The 17,791-nt window shown below is 58.9% G+C and overlaps 9 protein-coding genes across 9 annotated transcripts; 4 read left to right on the top strand and 5 right to left on the bottom strand.

Moving 5' to 3' along the window:
- Window positions 1-106: 106 nt before the first annotated feature.
- SPRG_11076 (TKL/DRK protein kinase) lies at window positions 107-1,690 on the bottom strand. The gene is made up of 7 exons (XM_012350223.1): window positions 1,167-1,690; window positions 1,083-1,117; window positions 846-1,034; window positions 644-801; window positions 537-601; window positions 295-486; window positions 107-244 (listed from the first exon to the last, which is right to left on the bottom strand). Exons 1-7 carry the CDS (start codon window positions 1,368-1,370, stop codon window positions 152-154), a joined length of 936 nt encoding a protein of 311 aa, XP_012205613.1. The 5' UTR covers window positions 1,371-1,690; the 3' UTR covers window positions 107-151.
- A 734-nt stretch (window positions 1,691-2,424) lies between these two features.
- Window positions 2,425-3,626, bottom strand: SPRG_11075 (TKL/DRK protein kinase; the record flags this gene model as incomplete). The annotated part of the gene is made up of 4 exons (XM_012350222.1): window positions 2,425-2,851; window positions 2,904-3,092; window positions 3,135-3,169; window positions 3,222-3,626. The coding sequence occupies 4 exons, from the start codon at window positions 3,624-3,626 to the stop codon at window positions 2,425-2,427; spliced, it is 1,056 nt and encodes a 351-aa protein (XP_012205612.1).
- A 1,531-nt stretch (window positions 3,627-5,157) lies between these two features.
- SPRG_11074 (hypothetical protein) lies at window positions 5,158-5,896 on the top strand. Its single transcript, XM_012350221.1, has 2 exons — window positions 5,158-5,527; window positions 5,575-5,896. The coding sequence occupies exons 1-2, from the start codon at window positions 5,185-5,187 to the stop codon at window positions 5,832-5,834; spliced, it is 603 nt and encodes a 200-aa protein (XP_012205611.1). The 5' UTR covers window positions 5,158-5,184; the 3' UTR covers window positions 5,835-5,896.
- A 77-nt stretch (window positions 5,897-5,973) lies between these two features.
- SPRG_11073 (hypothetical protein) lies at window positions 5,974-9,378 on the top strand (the record flags this gene model as incomplete). The annotated part of the gene is made up of 6 exons (XM_012350220.1): window positions 5,974-7,344; window positions 7,398-8,047; window positions 8,109-8,161; window positions 8,584-8,810; window positions 8,861-9,070; window positions 9,118-9,378. 6 exons carry the CDS (start codon window positions 5,974-5,976, stop codon window positions 9,376-9,378), a joined length of 2,772 nt encoding a protein of 923 aa, XP_012205610.1.
- Window position 9,379: 1 nt separating this feature from the next.
- Window positions 9,380-10,958, bottom strand: SPRG_11072 (hypothetical protein). Its single transcript, XM_012350219.1, has 10 exons — window positions 10,829-10,958; window positions 10,643-10,778; window positions 10,523-10,592; window positions 10,371-10,473; window positions 10,194-10,328; window positions 10,085-10,144; window positions 9,981-10,034; window positions 9,841-9,929; window positions 9,724-9,790; window positions 9,380-9,672 (listed from the first exon to the last, which is right to left on the bottom strand). Exons 1-10 carry the CDS (start codon window positions 10,946-10,948, stop codon window positions 9,463-9,465), a joined length of 1,044 nt encoding a protein of 347 aa, XP_012205609.1. The 5' UTR covers window positions 10,949-10,958; the 3' UTR covers window positions 9,380-9,462.
- A 648-nt stretch (window positions 10,959-11,606) lies between these two features.
- Window positions 11,607-13,811, top strand: SPRG_11071 (hypothetical protein; the record flags this gene model as incomplete). Its single annotated transcript, XM_012350218.1, has 4 exons — window positions 11,607-11,844; window positions 11,889-12,009; window positions 12,062-12,351; window positions 12,402-13,811. The coding sequence occupies 4 exons, from the start codon at window positions 11,607-11,609 to the stop codon at window positions 13,778-13,780; spliced, it is 2,028 nt and encodes a 675-aa protein (XP_012205608.1). The 3' UTR covers window positions 13,781-13,811.
- A 971-nt stretch (window positions 13,812-14,782) lies between these two features.
- SPRG_11070 (hypothetical protein) lies at window positions 14,783-15,040 on the bottom strand (the record flags this gene model as incomplete). The annotated part of the gene is made up of 2 exons (XM_012350217.1): window positions 14,783-14,989; window positions 15,032-15,040. 2 exons carry the CDS (start codon window positions 15,038-15,040, stop codon window positions 14,783-14,785), a joined length of 216 nt encoding a protein of 71 aa, XP_012205607.1.
- Window positions 15,041-15,294: 254 nt separating this feature from the next.
- Window positions 15,295-16,101, top strand: SPRG_11069 (hypothetical protein; the record flags this gene model as incomplete). The annotated part of the gene is made up of 1 exon (XM_012350216.1): window positions 15,295-16,101. The coding sequence occupies one exon, from the start codon at window positions 15,295-15,297 to the stop codon at window positions 16,099-16,101; it is 807 nt and encodes a 268-aa protein (XP_012205606.1).
- A 450-nt stretch (window positions 16,102-16,551) lies between these two features.
- Window positions 16,552-17,686, bottom strand: SPRG_11068 (hypothetical protein). The gene has a single exon (XM_012350215.1). The coding sequence runs from the start codon at window positions 17,678-17,680 to the stop codon at window positions 16,565-16,567; it is 1,116 nt and encodes a 371-aa protein (XP_012205605.1). The 5' UTR covers window positions 17,681-17,686; the 3' UTR covers window positions 16,552-16,564.
- Window positions 17,687-17,791: the final 105 nt, after the last annotated feature.

Genomic DNA, 17,791 nt, shown 5'->3' with positions numbered 1-17,791 from the left:
CCATGTCATTGCTTTAGCTGCTGCCGCCCGCTGGTCGTATTATCACTTGATGTGATAATTGAGACTGGGAGCGACCTCATGACGCATCGTCGAGACGGTTGGAAAACGCACACATATTGAAATTTGCATTGATCGTGGTCCATCGGTCCTTTTACGCGTCGTCAATGTAGTTGGTGACGTGCTTGACGCCAAGGTCGCGTGCGATCCGCGCATCGTTCTCGTCGGCTTCGATCAGACTGTCGTTCTAGAGAATACAAGCCATGAGATCGCCTCCAACAGACGTCGTGGTCATACGTGGCGCTGCAGGATCTCGCGCTGGACCGAAGTCTCCAATTCGGCTACAATCGCCTCAAAGGTCGGCCGCTCCGTCGGGTTGTCGGCCGTGCAGCGCACAAAGAGGTCCCGGACGCTGTCCAAGCAGTGCGGGCTCAGGCTTGGGCGCAAGTGCTCGTACGCCACCTTGTGCAAGAGCGCGCTCCCGGGCATCTACCACATGGAATTTATACTCAAAAACACACACGAGCCATTAGACAGACCCGCTTCTTGGTGCCCGACTTGACGTCAAAATACGGAATCCTTCGCGTGTCGAGCTCCGACAAGACTAATAAACCCGGTCAGTCGATGATGGACAAATGGTCTATACCAATGCCAAAGCTGTAAACATCCGCCTTTTCCGAGTAGCGCTCGGCGCGAATCATCTCGGGCGGCAGCCACAACGGCGTGCCCGTGACGCTCATCGTGTCATCCATGGCCTTTTCGCGGCTCAAGCCAAAGTCCGAGATCTTGGCGCCAAACGACGAGCTAGCATGTCGTGATGAGTGCGGCGACGCATATGGACCATCAACCTCACGAGGATGTTCATGCTCTTGAGATCACGGTGGATAATCGGCGGGTCCATGCTGTGGAGGTACGCCATGCCACGCGAGATGTCGATCGTCATGCCCCAGAGCGGGTGGTGCCACGACAGCTGGATGAGCGGGTTCTTGAGCACCGAGTAGAGATCACCGCGGTCGAGGAACTCGGTGACAAAGCAGCTACGTATGCACGTGAGCCTCGGACACCATCATGGTCCATGTACGTACATGTTGGAGTACGAGTTCCAGCTGGCGCCAATAAACTACAAGGGCATCCTCATGGCGAGACCGAATGCTGCAACGAAGACGTACCTGGACAATATTCGGATGGCGGAGGTTCATCATGAGCTGGATTTCCTCGGCAAACATGCGCACGTTTTCCGGGTCGATGTTTTGGCGGACCATGCGCTTGACGACGACGGGCGTGCCATGGTACGTGCCCTTGATGACTTCGCCAAACGCGCCCTTCCCAATCACCTTCTGCAGCTTGAGCTCCTTGAAGTTGATGGCCGCCATGCGCAGATGGATCTTGGATTCGAGAATCGACTCGACGACGTCGCGCTCGCCTTCTTTGAATCGCTAAACGGAACGTTCTGCGCCGTGGCCAGCGTCGACGGCTTGGGCGGTGGCAGGTCTTGCCGCGTCGGGCCCGTGCTGCTGACTGGCGCCACGACCGCGTCGTCCTGCGGATTCGACGGTCCGCGCTGCGAGAGCTCGACCCGCGCCGGCGGCGGTCCTTGGCGGGCCGACGTCGTCGTCAAGGTCACGGCCTCTTCGGTGCTATGGCACGCGCCCATCTTATTCTTGCTTGCGGCGACCGATTGCTGCGGACCGAAACCTCTCAGAATGCATACTCATGCGGTCAAAGTATAGAAGACGGTATACAATAGGTACAATCAATTCCAATACAATTAATTATACAGATGAGTGTAATAAAATACCGCGTGGGCATAAAAAACCACAGGTTTACGTGGCGCACGTAATGCGAGATCCAGTTTCGCAGTGAGCAACGCGCAGACGCCCGGGTTGTGTTTAAACGCGTTTTACACAGGCCAACACGACGCTACCACGACACCCGATCGCTTCTGGTCGGGCCCGTCGATGGGAGCAGTTGCGCTTGACAAGGCTGGACACGATCTTCGCGCTCTCAAAATTTGGATTTTGGCGCCGACCAAGATCTGGAATTCGAAACGCCAATCCAGCTCCAAGTGCTGGCTTCATCGTTTGCACTCGGCTCTAAACCGCAGGTGGCCTGCTTGGGCCGCCAGTCCCAGTCCAATGCATCTTCTGGTGATCGCGCATCCGGTCCGATCCGATCGGCATATTCCAAGGTCAGGATCGTCTTGGCTCCTGCTGGCGACTTCAGGAACCGGAGTCGCGGCCATATCTTGTCCATGATGATGATGATGATGAGAATGATGGCGCTGCTACTCTTCTATGTACCCTGCTACCATGGCAACCCCACCTCACGCTCTCCTTGGAGCGATTCAGCAACATCATCACCATCATCATCATGTTTCAACCTGTTGCTGATGTCGGCTTCCAATTAAATACATTTATTCATAATAATCTAATAAATCGACGCGTCCACCGCCGGCGACGCGACGTCGACCGCGTCGTTGTACACGTCGGTCTCGAGAATGTCGAGAATCTCTTCGAAGCGTGGTCGATGGCGCGGGTCGGCGGCTACGCAGCGCCTGTAGAGTCGCTGCAAACTCTCCATAGGTGTTGGCGACAGTGTCGGGCGCAGCTCGTCGTTCAAAATCCGATGCAATAGCGGTCCATCGACCGGCCTCGCGTCGTGGTACGGCGTCGCGCGCGTATCGAGCTCGGCGAGCACAATCCCAAAGCTGTAGACGTCCGTCTTGTGCGTGCAGCGGTCGCCGCGAAGCATCTCGGGGCTCATCCAGACGTACGAGATGTCGCGCGGTCGAATGACACCCACGTCGCGGTCGCGCCGCAGCGCGAACCCCGATATCTTGGCGCAGTAGTCCCCACTAGGCATGTACATGAGTACTATGCACATTTGTACAAGGAGTAGATGTCTACCCGATGCGAATGTTGGTGCTCTTGAGGTTGCGATGCAGCAGCGGCGGCGAGTGGCCGTGCATGTAGGCGAGGCCGCGGGCAGTGCCGATCGCAATCGATAGCAAGTGCGTGTGCCACGAGAGCGCAATGCGCGGGTTCCGTAGCAAGCTGAAGAGGTCGCCGCGGTCCAAGTACTCCATGACAAAGCAGCTACGCACAATGAGTCGTGTGTCGGAAGGTGAAGGCGCGTACGCTTTGAGCGGCGAGGACCAGCTTGCGCCAATGCACTAGTCGTCCGTCATAACAGTAAGAAGGATGCATGTAGGCGACATGCTGTACCTGGACGATGTTGGGGTGGCGAAGACTCACGAGCAAGTGCAGGTCGTCGGCAAAGAGGCGGCGCGTCGCGCGGTCGATCATTGGCGGCATGTACTTGACGAGCACGGGCGTGCCGTGGTACGAGGCGCGCTGAACGTCGCCGTACTTGGTCTTGCCAATCACGGCCGCGAGCTCCAAGCTCTCGAACGGGATCGCGACGAGCGCGTCGTACTTGTCGCTTGTGAGGACCGAGACGAGGATGCTACGCGGGCTGCACGCGTACATCGTGTCGCTGGGCAGTGTCGGGTCGAGGCTCGTGAGCTTGAGCTTCGGGCGCTTGAACGTGCGGGAAAGGCAGCCAGAGACGCCGCGGCGAATACGGTCCGGGGGCGGCTGCGCGGCGTCCGAGGACGGTCCGGCGCCCATGCTCGGTGGGAAGAACGCGTTTGGCACGTCACGCTGTTGGTGCCGGAAGGGTTCGGATAGCGCGCTGAGACAGTGGTCGTTACGCGTGCGGCGCTGCTTCTGCGGCGTGGTATGCACCCCACCAATTGCCCATCCCGGTGATGGTCCACAACATTTGGCGCGTTTTTCATGCCACGTGGCGGCATGCGGCGATTGAACGTGATGTTTAACGCAGTTTCGGGCCAGCACAGCGGCCAGATTCGATCGATGGCCCAAATTTCCCGTAAATCAGACGAGATACTCGTCGCGCAGGTGCAATAGTCATCGTACCGTACCACATACCGAGCCAGCGCGGATCGAACAAAGCGTGGTTTGCCAGAAGCGCTGTCGGCCTTCGAATGGCAAGGGACGTGCTAACTAATGAGGTAAGGCTCGCACTCGGTGCCAGTGATGCTCGGCTCAAGCTGTGTGGCTACGCGACACGAGCGGGAAGCACCCATCGATGGCCATGTCGTGGATGCACAAACACTGGCGTGAGCAAGTTGAACCCACGCGGCTGCTGGGAAAATCACATTTGACCCGACGTTGAAGCCTGTCAAGGAGCAAGCACGCTAACGAGACACGTGCAGTGGTGCCTTTGTTGAACAGCTACACTACACTGCATGGCGTTGGTGCAGCAGACGTCCGAGGCGTACCGACTCGCGGCTGCGAAATGGAGTCCTCATGGCAGCCGTGGTTGGCGCTGGGTGCAACTGCTATCCGAAAGATTGATTGGCAACCATCGATCACTTGCGAAGATGCGCCATTGTTGAAGCAGCACGACGACGCCATCGCGCGCGAAGATGGATCGTCTGCGTGTGGTGCTCGTTCACGGACAGTCAACCTCGATAGAGCCATGTTAAGGAGCTTCTTCCGAGGACCTCCTCGATGCGGCGTGAGTGCCTTGGGGCAGTAAAAGATGCCCGCCGCGCTCTGTTACGCCACGCCTCGTGTCGCGGATTGAGCTCAAGACAAACCATTAACACACGAGCGTGTGCTTAATGGCTCATTACCGGTAGCCGACGACGACACACGAGCAGCGACCACCCCTGCGTCTCTCGTGTACGGTTGATGCCGCATACACGTTAAACGCGTTATACGAGTCAACGTCAACCAAGTGGTTCGCGCGCAACTGTTGGAACTGGATTCGAAGTCATTTAAAGTCGGTGGATTGATTGCATGGTGGCAAAATCAAAGCGCCCTGCCAACAATACGAAAGATCGCCCACTAATACATGCCCATTGCACCTAATTTGACGTCCCAGGTTGCGCGGCCATCGTCCAATCTTCCTCCGTCCCTGTCGCCAGCTACAGCATTCGCCAGCGCTGCCAAAGCGCCAAATATAGGGCGTTGCAGGTGTGGTGCGAAGCTTAGCCGAATGGCCTCGCATTCTCGAGCAGATCTTATTGCGCATAGCGATCTTCCCGCGAGAACGTGGACACGCGATCTTTGGAGGGCCTTACCGGATATAGACCGTCGACTTATCCGGATAACGACCAAGATTCTCGGAACAACGAAAAAAGCCCGACCGGCCGTCCAGATGCAAGGCCTCGACGACGAGTTCCACGAGCCGTTGGTGGACGCGCCGCCCCGCGTGTCACCCGCCAGCGCGCCAACGACCGCTGGGTACGCAGACGCGCCAAAGCAGGTCAACGTACCGTACGGCCCGTCGACGGCGTACACGGTGCCGCAGTACGACCCATCGGACGCCTACGCAGGCATGGAGCATGGCGGTAGCAGCTGGCCGCGCGGCAAGACGACGTCGGATCGCTCGGCGCTTGGCGCGCGCCTGGACGTGTGGGTCAGCGGTATCTACACGGTCGTGGCCGCGCTCACGATCATGCAAGGCTTTGGCATCATGCTGCACTTTAGCCTCTCGGCGAGTTGGTCCTTCTCGCCTCGAACTTGAACTTACGAGCCTCTTGTCTAGTGCTCCTGGGCGCGTACCTCATGGCCTTTGGGATGGGCCTCATCTTGTACGACCTCAAGAGCGTCGTCTACGGCGTGAGCCTCGAGATTTGGTTCCCGTTCCTCGGCAACTACCTCGGGCGGGGCTTTGTGCTCCTCTTCCTCTATGCGCTGAACGCACAGGACTTTCAATTCTTCCAGCTCCCGACATGGATCTCGGTCCTCGAGGCGATTGCCGCGGGCCTTCACTTCGCCATCTTTAGCACAACGCAGCCGCAGTAGACCCCATTTGCGTAGGGCCCCCTACCTCCACACGGAATGTGCGAATATATTTGTGTTGCGAATTGTATGGAAACTGTGGAAAATAAAAAGGGGTCGAAAAAGTTCGGTCGAGGCAGAGGTGCATTTCGCAACGTGTACCATGCTGCAAGACGACGCGCGCCGCTGGCTGGCCTCGCCGCTGGTCGCGCTCCATCTCTGCGCCTCCGTCGAGCACGCCGGCGCTAGCATCCTCCAGATGATGAGCGCGTACGTCGTCTACTCGTGGCTAGCTGCCGCCGACCGCAACGACCCGACAAGCTTTGCAGCGCTGCCCGTCGTCGGCAAGGGCGCGCTCTTGGCCTGCATCGGCCACGTTGCTGCATTCGCCTCGATGCCGGTCTTCATCGCGTTGTATCGGTCGTTCAAGTGGCAGACAATGGCGTACATTGGGCTCAGCGTCGGCCTCACGGCCCTCGCGCTCGCGTGGATGCTCATGAGCATCACCAACGTGCTCTCGGTCATGTTCGTCCTCCGCGCACTCGGCGCCGGCGTGAGCGGCGTCCTTGTCTCGAGCGTATCGGCCGCGCAAGAGTACCACGGTAGCGTCGACGTGCAGTCGCTTCTCCGCCCGCACTTTGGTCGTGTCATGAGTGCACTCTTCATCGGGCTCTGCGCCGTCGTCGACGTGGCGCAGGACCACGCGACGATCCACATCTCGTTCATGTCGCTCATGGCGCTCTTCTGCGTGCTCGTCGTCTTCCTCCTCCGCTTCTTTGTCCGCGCCCAGCGCAAGGCGCTCAAGGACGAAGAGAAAAACAACCTCCTCGTCGACGACGTCGAGCTACCAGTGACGCCGCCTCCGACAGTGCTCGGAGCGCCGCGCCCGCACTTTAACGACATTCGCCGGCTCTGCCCACACCATCTCTACGGCGCGACGGCATCGGGGCACCCGATCTGGATCGTACAAGCCGGGCTCCTCGACGTCCACGCGCTGCAGCAAGCGGGCTTTACCTCGTACTGCCTCAAGGATCACTTTGCGTACATGCTATCGTACCTCAAAACCACGCATCCGCCAGCGTCAACGCTCGTCGTTGTGTTGGACCTCGACGGGCTCAAGCTCATCGAGACGCAAGGCTGGACCATCGACTGGGCCTGCACGATCGTGGCCCACCTCCAGCGCTGCGCCAAGGACGAGACGCTCCACAAGCTCTATGTGGTGAACGTCCCGTTTTGGTTTTCATGGGTCTGGAAGACAATCCGGTCGCACATTGCCGACGCGACGCTGTCGAAAATCACGTTTCTGAAAGCCAAGCCCGGCTTCCGCAAGGTGACGCTCGAGCCGCTGCACCACACGGTCGGCCGCCTCTCGCTGCTCCCAACGATGTACGGCGGCGAGAACCCAATCGCGCTCAGCGAGACGGACGACGAGTTTGCGCTCGATGCACACATCACATCTCTCAACGCGACGCTGGACGAGTCACGCGAGCTCATCTACAGCGATGGCAGCGACGACGAAGACGCCTTTTCGACTGTACGCCGGTCGTCGACGAGGCGCCCGAGAAGACAAGCAGCAGCGATAACGAGACGCCGGTCCTCCGCGTCTTCGTGGCGCCGCCGCCCGACCGCCTCTTCGTACCGCTGCGGACGAGCACGAACCGGCCGCTCCTGGCGATGCTTGGCGCCTACACGGTGCACATGACTCTCCTCGTGGCGTTTGATGCGCTGTATCCGATGTGGGCGCTGCAGCACGCATCCGCGTCATCGCCCTTGACACGTCTCGGTCTCGCAGCACTTGCCACGGGCGTCGCCTCGGGCGTGCACCTCGTCCTGCGGCATGTGCCACTCCCGCCGATCGATCGGCTCTTTGCCCTCCAAGTGGCGGTGTTTGCGATCTTCCCGCTGCTGCTCGTCCTCGACTCGAACGTGCTCTCGTGGCCGATCGTCGTCGGCTTGCTCTTGGCCAAGGCGGTCGTCTCGGACGCCACGACGCGGTTTCTCTGGTGTCGCGTGTGCCAAGCCGCGAGCCCCGACCACAACTCGGAGAGCAGTGAAGACAGCGTGATTATCCACAAGGTCCTCGAGCGCACGCTCGTGTGGCTCTGGCTCGTCGCCAACGCCTGTGGCAATCTCTTGCCGCCGATTCTCGTGTCGGTCTTGCAGCACCTCTGGATGGGCCACGTTCGACTCGCGCTCGCGGCCACGTACTGGGTCGCGGCCGCACTGGTGGGCGTTCTGTATATACGCGTGCGAGGCGTGCCACAGTGGCACCATAGCGTCCTTGACACGGTCGTGTAGGCGTGTGCATTCCTCTAAATTATTGCGTGGCCTCTTCGTGCTTGGCGTCCAAGGTACTAGTCGAAATCCGAGGACACAAGGTTATTCTGGACAGCGAAACACACACAACAAGTGTAGTGACTCCTACTCTTGCACAGTTCTAGCAGCGACGCAAGTGTGCGCAGGCGTGGCCTCGTGTGCGAAGTCGTCTTGCCTGCTGGATCGAGCCAGGTGTTTGGTGCTGTTGGCGCCGAGTTCAAACCCACATCCGGATACGGAAGCGGTATCCGGTTGTTCGCCATTCAAACGCGTCAAAAGATGTCAAAAGGGGCGTCAAAAGGTGTCGAAAGGAGGATTTGGGCCAAGGGCGTGTAATTATTGGCTATTGGCTAATATGAAACTTTGTATTCGCGTTTTAGTTCAAAAAACGCACGGGACGAAGTTCAGGTGGGCGGGCGGCGCCGGCGCATGCAACTAACGACGGACGACGACCTAGGCATGCAGCGCGAGGAACTAGGCGAAGAGCAGAACCCCAACCTGCAGCTCCAGCAGCTCCAGATGCAGCAGCAGCAGCTTCAGCAGCAGCAGATGCAGCTCCACGCGTTCTGGCAGTCGCAGATCCACGAGATCTCGCAGATCGACCCGGAGGTCCAGGACTTCAAGACGCACCAGTTGCCGCTGGCGCGCATCAAGAAGATCATGAAGTCGGATGAAGACGTCCGCGTACGTCATCGAGCCCATCGTCTTGGCATGATCGCTCACGCGGTGTGTAGATGATCAGCGCCGAGGCGCCCGTGCTCTTTGCCAAGGCCTGCGAGATGTTCATCTTGGAGCTGAGCCTGCGGGCATGGATCCACACGGAAGAGAACAAGCGCCGGACGCTGCAGCGCAACGACATTGCCATGGCCATCACCAAGACGGACACGTTTGACTTTCTCATCGACATTGTGCCCCGCGAGGACATCAAGCTCCCGGGCAAGAAGGTACATGCGTTCTACGACCAGAATAGGTGTCTCACACGATCCTGTAGGAAGGGGCGATGGACCCGCAAATGGTGTACCAGCAGCAGCTGCAGCAGCAGCAAGCCGCGATGCTCCACCAGTTTATGCAGTCGCAGGCTGGCGGCAACCCGGCCATGTGGCCGCCGCAGCAGCTTCAGATGATGCAACACTACCAGCAGCAGCTCCAGGGCATGCAGCCCGCGACGGCCGACGGTACCGCAGCGCAGCAAGCGTCGTCGACGCAGCAGGCACAGGCCAACCAAGCTGCGCGCAACGGCGTCGACGTCTAAGCCGGCGTGTGTGTATATTTCTGCATCTTCTTCTACTAGCTAGGTCGTAGCCCGTGTCATTTTTAATACTACAGAGCTTTCCCTCTAGAGCTCGTGCATACAATCGACCTTGGGCTTGGCCGCTTGGATCTTGACGTATTGGTACGTGGCGACGCCACCGAGCGCGAGGGCCATCCCAAACACCGAGACCAGCCGGATCGCGTTGCCAAAGTAGAGGATCGCGCTCAGCACAATCACGACCCGCTTCATCGTGCTCATGATCGAGTACGTGAGCTCTGAGACCTTGCCGAGCAGCTACGCAAAACCATATATCAATTCGCATGCGACGACACGAAGCTGTCGTACCAAGGAGGCGGCAAAACTCGAGATGAACTGGCAAGTACTGCAGCAAAAGATCAAGCCGTAGGGAATCCTACAGAGAAGAACCAAGTCGCCACATCAACTTCCACAAGAGGAACGAACGTCGTCGGAAACATGGTCTTCTCTGCGCTGTTCCAGAGCAGCATCGGCATGTTGACGGCAATGCAGAGCATGCCATTGTAAAAATGGAGCTAGTCCAAAGATGCATCGAAGAAGAGGCCGGGCGAGGAGGAGAGACGCACATTGATGCTGTCGGCGACGATGCCATGGCGGAGCAGGTACTTGGCGTACATGCTCTACAGAGCGTCGTCGTCGTCGTCACATACTCGATCCTCGCGAGATGTACCTGCATGACCCCAAACATGGACGACGAGATGGCGCAGAGAAGACCCATGGTCGCGAATTCCTACGTCCTCGTCGCCATGAGCCCCGATAGATAAGAGGTTCGTGCGTACGTTGATCTGAACTTCGGACATGGACGCCAGCGAGACGCCGACCACAATGGGTAGCAGCGACAGGTAAATGGGCAGCGCATGCGTCGTCCGGTACACGAGGTAAGCGAGGACGACGTTGAAGAGCGGCGTCGACGCCTACGTCGCCTTGGTCTCTGCATCGTACGTCGGTAGTAGTACCTTGCACGTGTGCGTGAGCGCGACAGGCACCTTGGAGTAGCTCCAGTACGTCAAGATCTTGGCTGCGATCGCCATCATGCTGAGTGGCAGCATCGAGAGCACACTATTCGGTAGATGCGATGAGCTCGAGATGCGTCGATCTCGAGACGTACTGGTCCAACTTCATCGGGCGAAGATGCCACATCTTGTAGCGTGACTTTGGCGGGACCGCGAAAATGGCCGCTAGCACAGCAGCATGTCAAGCCAATGGATGGCGAGCTGTCATGGCATACCGTCAAAGCACGTGCCCAGCGCGAGGTGGCACACGGTAAGCGCCTCGGCCGAGAGGCCATGCTCCTTGATCAAGATCTTGTTGATGAACGTCGCGCTCGTCGAAAAGATGTACCATGCCAGCATGTACAGAATGGCCTAGGATGGCCGTCGTCGTCCATCAAGCGTCGTCATCGCCGGCGGCGTACCGTGGACGGGTTGTCCGAGGACCAGCTGGCCGACCGCGGCCGCCCCACGGGCATGACCGGTTCGTACGCATCGATGGCGACGACCTTTGCCGGGCCCGTCGTCTCCTTGGTCGGTGCCATTGGCCAAGATTCCGCAGTGCGGCGGAGTTACTGCTACGACCACCATCTTCGAACTTCGATATGGCTAAAAACACCCCAGTTTGGGGCCCAGCGCAGCATGAATATACGTACACTAAAGAGTACACCCTTTGCAAGGACAGTAGTAATGCTAAATAGCGTGCAAGACGAATGCGCAAGCACATAGTGCATGGGGCAAGCCGCAAAGTCCTCGCGGCAACCGCTCGCTGCCGCCAATATGCGACCACCGATGGACATCGAAGATCCGGATAACCATCCGCACACGTTGAATGACGTGGAGCGCCTTGGTGGACCGGTCCCCCTCGCCGCAACGCCAACCGAGCGCAGACGACTCGAGCGACTGGTCGTAGTAAGCCTTGTCTCTGCCGCATCCTAGATCTATCCAACTCTAACGTTGTATCCAGGTCTTGGCGTATCTCGCCGTGCTGGCTTTTCACATTGTCCGTCAAACTTGTTCACTGGTGTCGCGCCTCAGCGACAACCTCCCCCGAGTCCCAGAGCAGAGCCGTCCACGGATTGAGAGCCAAGCATGTAGCAGCGCGTACTAAAGCTTTTGGGCTAGTTTATTGTTATCCTTGGCGCGGGTTGAATCGTGCTCTTCAATAGATTTGGCGCGAAACGGTTGCTGTGTCCGAAACGAATGCCGCGGATACGCCCGGCGGCCGATGAGCCATCGCCGCCGCCGACAACGTCATCGCTCAGCTGGCGACGCGTGCTCTTAACGCTCCTCTCGTACATCCTCTTCTTCACAGACGTGCCGCGTAGCGGGTACGGGTTCGCGTCCCTCCCAAACACCTACACTCGCCACGCGCCCGACGCGGCGTCGTACTTTGGCCCGTACGCCTACCTCGTCCTCAACGCGACGCGTCAACCCAATGGTTACATCTCTCTACGACGCTATACCCACAAGGCGCTTGCGTAGGCACGGTTGCGGGCGTCGCGTCGTCCGGGCCCACGTCCACGGCGCGTGTGTGGAGCTACAAGTTTGATACGACGTCAACCGGTCTCCGCGGGCTCGTGGCCGCGCACAACATCTCGGGCTGGTACTCGAATCTCTTGCAAGTAGTGCGAAGGCTAAACGAGTCGTGCGGTCAGGGACCCGTGCTTGCTGTACGAGTCGGCGTGTCCTCACTTGACGCTCAGTGTCGCGTCCGTGTGGCGCTTGCTGGAGAGCACCGTCGACGCGCTGGCGCCATCGCCCGCAGGGTGCCGCAGCGTGAGTTCATTTCGTGACAACATTGACGACTATGTTGATTTTGGGCCGCTCGAGCACGTGCACTACCGGTCGACGCGGACGCACACCTTGGAGACGCCGATCGACCTCTGTCACTCGGGCCATCGCCTCCCGTTCTGCAACGCGCCGTGGTCCAACCTCAGCACGTTTGGTGCGCGATTCTCTTCTAGAAAGGGAGCAATCTGGACCAGATTTGCGTAGGTTACAAGAAGGTTTCTGTCATCAGTGCTCACATCCAGGCGCGGATGCAAGCGCGCCGACGCAATATGGATCTCACTTCGCAGCGCATGGACGTTGTCGTGATCGACTCGACCATGGACATCCAGCGCTGGCGAGGCAGTCTCACGCACGTCGACGCGTTCAGCTGGGACGTTGTCTCGCTCCTCCGGGTGCAAAATTGCTCCGAGATCTGGAACGCATCCAGCTGCCGCACCATCGAGCTCGTCGACTTCCGGTACGAAGGCGGTATGCTCGACTCGAACGTCGTCTACTACTACAAGCTCGTGCGATTGCTTCGGATCGTGGCCCAAGTGTACAATATTGTCCGCGTTCTCGCGCTCTTTGGCGGCTGCTACGCGGCGACGCGGCGCCACACGATCTCTGGTTCGCGATGGCTCGCGGCGCTGGGCCTCTTCTTCCGCATTCCTGGCCAAGTGGTCATTTACGGCAGCTGGTTTCCAGTCATCCTCTTCGTCCTCGCGCACGCCTCGGACTCGACGCTGCTCTATCTGTACATTTCCAAGAGCTTTGTGGCGCTGGATGGCACCATTGACACGAGCTTTTCGAATTTGTATGGTCTCATGACGCTCCTCACGTGCCACATGCGCAACGTGTGGGTCCTCAACCTCGTGGCGAAGGGGTATTTCTACCTCCGCCACGCTGGATCGCACGCAAAGAAGGGGTGGTCGCGCCACCTCGTGGGCCTCCGCGGCTACTTGCTGCCGCTCGTGTCGTTCGTCTCTGCCATCTTTGACGTGCGCTGGAACGCGCTGCGCAGCACCGAGATCCTTGCATCGACACCGATGCTTGTGCCGAGCAGTGTCCAAGCCGCCAAGCACATCGGGTCGCTTCCCTGCGATGTGCGCTACAGCGGTCTCTTTACCGATGCGAAGAACTTGGTGATTGCACTGGTTTTTGTCCGAAGCGCGCTGAGGCTTGGGGGCGTGCGCTCGGTGCACGCGACGTCGTCCGTGCCGTACATTGCGCTCGTCCACTGCAACCTCTCGATGTTTAGCACGTCGTGGCGGACGCTCTTTCTCGATCGGACGCTCGGTCGCTCGATGAGCACGCAGCTGACGCTTCCCCAAGATAACGACGGAGACCATATCGACGAAGCACGGATGCTCATGAACATTACGTGGATGACCGACCCGATCGAGTGGCTCCTCTTGCATCTGTGGCGCTGCCCGATCGTTAACATCTACCGACACGCCACGACGCGACAAGTGCTGCACCATCCGCTCGGGAAGCTCGACCTCGAAGACGTCGATGACCACACGCTTCTGGATGCACGCTACGAGTGCATTGGCCAGCAAGACTTGAACGCACTGGCGTGGTGCGACCGAATCCAGTGCCATTAAACCACAGCACCAGTGTACCTTTGACATCGCGCGTTGGCGTTGAAACAGTGTATTGATCTTTGGTTCAAGTATCAATGTGGCAGAAACAAATGGCAAGACGCCGCATACTTTGCGCGACGCCTAAATGCGTCAACTGCTGCGTGCAACCCGCTCAACAGGGTTCAACACCTTGCAGAGTGCCACTTCTGGGAGTCAGCTTGCTGTTAGTAAATGTTTTAGAGCAACAGCAATGTGCTCGACATCGAGCCAGAGAGGAAAAGGCACATCGAGGTGGCCATGCTTACCCGACCCTTGTATCAACCCTGTATCAACCTACGATTGCTCCGTCCAGCTACGAAAAAGAACTCGAGTCCATCATTACGCCATCGGTTTACCACGCTATCGATGGCCGACATACTCGCTTGGGATTGTGGGACGTGTTTGGAGCTGGTCGTTTTGGCGACGTCTGGTATTGGCCTTGAGGCACGCGACATGCGTCGCTGACGTTGATGCTGCCGCCTCGTCTTTCGTGTTCCGCTCGAGTGGCCGCATGACCATGAGCGTCACCGTTTTCTTTGTCTTGTCGATTGGCATCGTGACTCGAAAGGGGTGTTCAGTGAGGTACGTCGCGACGGCATCGCACAAGCGTCCTGTGCGTGCAGAACCTCGGCCATCGCGGTTGCGGACGCTAAGAACGCGTTGAGCTGCGTCGCGAGGTTGCAGTCGCAGTCGACACGCCTCTCGATGAGGTCACGCGGGTGTCGCCGGTCAAAGTCTTGCCGAAGCGAGTCAATGCAGCCGGTTGCGAGGAAACGCGAGGCGTCGTTCGTCCAAAGGCATTGTTCAGGAGGCAGTCGACGACGTACGCGTCATACGTCCACGGGTGCGGCGTAAGCTGCCACATCTGGACGTACGATAGCATTCGCGTTGCATTGATCTCGACAAGCATCTCAAAATGTCCGTCGCAAGGTGTCGACAGGCGCTCAAGTCAACGACTCCGTTGTAGGACCGGTCTCGGTCCCCTCAGTAGTAGGTGCACCGGTGGGTGTCAAAATTGCAGTAGTACGCTGGCAGGGAGATCATGGCGCAGTCCAGAAGCATATCCTTGCCCGTATCGTCGACGATGCCGTGGCGAAGAGCCTCACGGATGACCGGGACAATGTGCGGCGAGAAGATGACGCGGCAGCGCTCGAGAAGCGCGAACGTCACCAGCTCGGATGCGACCCAATACTAGTACGTCGTTATCTGTCTCGGCCGCCGCCACAAGGCGACGCATGACATGCGTTGCGAGTGACGCGACATCGTCACAGTTGAAGAGCCATTCGACCGTATCAAGTGCAGTGGAATCGAGTGGGTGAGAGAGGGTATGACGTGGAGATAGGGCCTTCCAGCACGATCGTAGGATGCGGATGCACGCACAGCGGTACGTAGTTGATGTCTCTCGCGTGGATACCTCATCAAGATTGAAACGTTGGCACCCCGATGCCACTTGACCGCAGTTTCCCTGAAACTGATATGGCGTGCAGACTCAAACGATGCCACGGTTCGTCCCAAGTGCCACCTCTCTCTTCCACGCCGTGACGCTAGGCAAGCGCGGGTGCATTTGCCCGAAAGGTGCCAACCTCCCGCCGGGTAGCTACAGAGGTCCATCGGTGCCTCCGGAGCCGACGCTACCTGCCCTCACGCCGACCAAGGCGGCCAAGGCGACGAAGCAACCACCGGTGCATCGAAAAAAGCCACCGCCGTCCAGCGCTGCCTCAACATCCACATCTCCACGTCCACCGGCCACCGTCCCGCCAGTTGCTGCCGTCGTTCTAGTACCCGAGCCAGTGCTACCTGTGCTGGACCCGCGACGCAACGGCAGCATCGTCGTGCGCTACAACCACTACAAGAAGGCATTTCCGATCGCAAACGGCAGCACGACCACCGGCGAGATTGACGCGCAGTACTGTCTGCTTTCCGTGTTTCCCAAGGCCGCGCTGCACCTCAGTCGCTACGGCCCATCGGACTTTAGCTATGAAGAGAACGGCGAGAACGAGCGGCCAATGCTACGCGAAGACCCGCCCGGCGTCTACCACGATCTGCTCGATGGCGACGTCGTCTGGGTCCACGTGGAAGAAGACGCGGCCGAGCGCGCGGCCTACGAAGAGCGCCAAGACGCATATGCCAAAGCGGCAGCGACCAAGCGGGCCGAGGCGCCGCCACCGAATGGTATTCTCAAGGAGAAAACCGAGTCGTGCTCGTGCGTGGAAGGCAACCCGTGCGTCGATCGGTACTGCTGCAGAGACTGGGACCATCGACTCGAGGTTGCCAAGCGACATGGCTGGAAAGGCTTTCAGTAGCATCGATGCCAGAGGATCTCAAAAGATCTGTCGCTTCATCAATCTCAAACTACCAACCTGGACCGGTGCACCACCGTATTGTCTTTCCTAGTTAGCGCTCTCGTCCGTGAATTAGCTAGGTTCGAGGCGCCAAAGCCGTAGTATCCTGAACAGACGGTAACATGACTTGGTTATCGTCGAAGATGAGGGAAAGGGTTCACACACCGATGCAGTACTAGTACAAGATATCGGTGCTATTAGGATGGACGTCGATGGCTCAACTGCAATGCATTTTTTACCGTCCCATTGTCGAGCCGTGGTGACTTGCAATGACAAACATCCAAGCAAAGGTCATGCGTAGAGTAGTCCCGAGAAGGAAGACATAGCAATGGGTGAATAGGGTTAAAAGTATTAGTGTTAGAAACAACACACATGCGAGACGAGAAACACACACAAGCACGGGAACGTAAACAGAGAGTTGTGGTCACGGCACGAGCAATTTCCTTCGATTGCCGTCGATGCGGTTGATCCACTGGGTCTTCTCGTACTTGGAGTTGATGTAAAACGTATGGAGGGTGCCGTCATGGTAGATTTGCAGCGGCCAGCGCGTCGTCTTGAAGTGCATCATGCCAGCCGTGTCGAGCTTGGCGTTCTTGTCGCGGACGAGCTGGATCCGGCGCAGGTCAAACATCTTGTACGGCGTGAGGCCGCCGGGATGATAGAGCGACAGGTGCGTCTCGGTCAAGACACCCCACTCACAGTGATCGGCGTCCTTGCACCACGCGAGCGAGCTCTCGTACGACATGCCGCTGCGCATGTACAGCTTCCCGACGCGGTGGCGGACGGCTGCGAGCGTCTTGGAGAGCACGGACGGGCGCATAAACATCTGGCCCGCAAACGACGACATGGACGGGTTGAGGGGCACGAGGCTCAGTTCGACGCGCCCTTCGACCGTGCGCTCTGTCTGCTGCAGCGGCGCGTCGATCGGGATGCGGTACGCGCCAAACGGCACGTATGTCGAGCGAAAGTTGACGGGCTGCGCCCAGTCGTCGGCCACTGCGAGCACGGCCTGTCCGAGGAAGATCGGGTTCTGCGCCTTGGAGCCCTCGGCGGCGACCGTCACAATCACGTCATAGTTGCTCGACATGATCGGGACAAAGAAAGGCGCGTGCGAGATCTTGGCCTCGCGCGAGACCTCCGTCTTGTACGTGTACATGCGTGGTCCATACGGGCGGCGCAGCACCGTAATGAGGCAGATGAGCCCCATGCGCAGCCACTTGGCCGACGTATCGAGGCCGTGGATCTGCAGCTGCGCGGGCCGCCCAATCTGGCCTTGGAGACGCACGCGCAGCGCCTTGGCCGCATGGCCTCGCCACGCGCGCTGGATCTTGGCGGCGGCGAGCGCGTACTGGAGGCGCTTCGGGGTCGCGTCGGGGCCTGGCGCGTCGTCGGCCTGGTTGTCGCCAGCGTACTTGCGCGCCATGGTAGCTACTTGGTCCTGGGGTACTCGGCTGAGCTTCTTCTTGCTCGTCCCGAGCTTGGGGCGCAGGCGCAGCGGCGGCGTCTTGGGCACATACTCGGTGGCTCCTCCGTCGACCATCGCGCACGTTCCAATGTCAAAGGGGCTTGGAAATAGATCGAAGTTCGAAGCAAAACAAACCACAGTGTTTTTGTAAGCTAGATGGCTGTCACAGTCGGTGCAATGTGGCGA

The sequence above is a fragment of the Saprolegnia parasitica genome (assembly GCF_000151545.1).
Source record: "Saprolegnia parasitica CBS 223.65 unplaced genomic scaffold supercont2.63, whole genome shotgun sequence".
Classification (NCBI taxonomy): Eukaryota; Oomycota; class Saprolegniomycetes; order Saprolegniales; family Saprolegniaceae; genus Saprolegnia; species Saprolegnia parasitica.
The sequence above is the reverse complement of the archived record's forward strand: the minus strand, read 5'-3'. Positions and strand labels throughout refer to the sequence as shown.

Excerpts from the sequence above, each read along its gene's own strand:
- SPRG_11072 (XM_012350219.1), bottom strand. The coding sequence starts at position 10,948 with ATGGCACCGACCAAGGAGACGACGGGCCCGGCAAAGGTCGTCGCCATC. Across the intron at positions 10,474-10,522 it reads CGCCCGATGAAGTTGGACCA|TGTGCTCTCGATGCTGCCAC; the intron begins GTACGTCTCGAG and ends TCTACCGAATAG. Across the intron at positions 10,035-10,084 it reads CCATGTTTGGGGTCATGCAG|AGCATGTACGCCAAGTACCT; the intron begins GTACATCTCGCG and ends GACGCTCTGTAG.
- SPRG_11074 (XM_012350221.1), top strand. The coding sequence starts at position 5,185 with ATGCAAGGCCTCGACGACGAGTTCCACGAGCCGTTGGTGGACGCGCCG. Across the intron at positions 5,528-5,574 it reads GCACTTTAGCCTCTCGGCGA|TGCTCCTGGGCGCGTACCTC; the intron begins GTTGGTCCTTCT and ends CCTCTTGTCTAG.
- SPRG_11068 (XM_012350215.1), bottom strand. The coding sequence starts at position 17,680 with ATGGTCGACGGAGGAGCCACCGAGTATGTGCCCAAGACGCCGCCGCTG.
- SPRG_11076 (XM_012350223.1), bottom strand. The coding sequence starts at position 1,370 with ATGGCGGCCATCAACTTCAAGGAGCTCAAGCTGCAGAAGGTGATTGGG. Across the intron at positions 1,118-1,166 it reads GCCATCCGAATATTGTCCAG|TTTATTGGCGCCAGCTGGAA; the intron begins GTACGTCTTCGT and ends ATGCCCTTGTAG. Across the intron at positions 1,035-1,082 it reads TGGAACTCGTACTCCAACAT|CTGCTTTGTCACCGAGTTCC; the intron begins GTACGTACATGG and ends GTGCATACGTAG.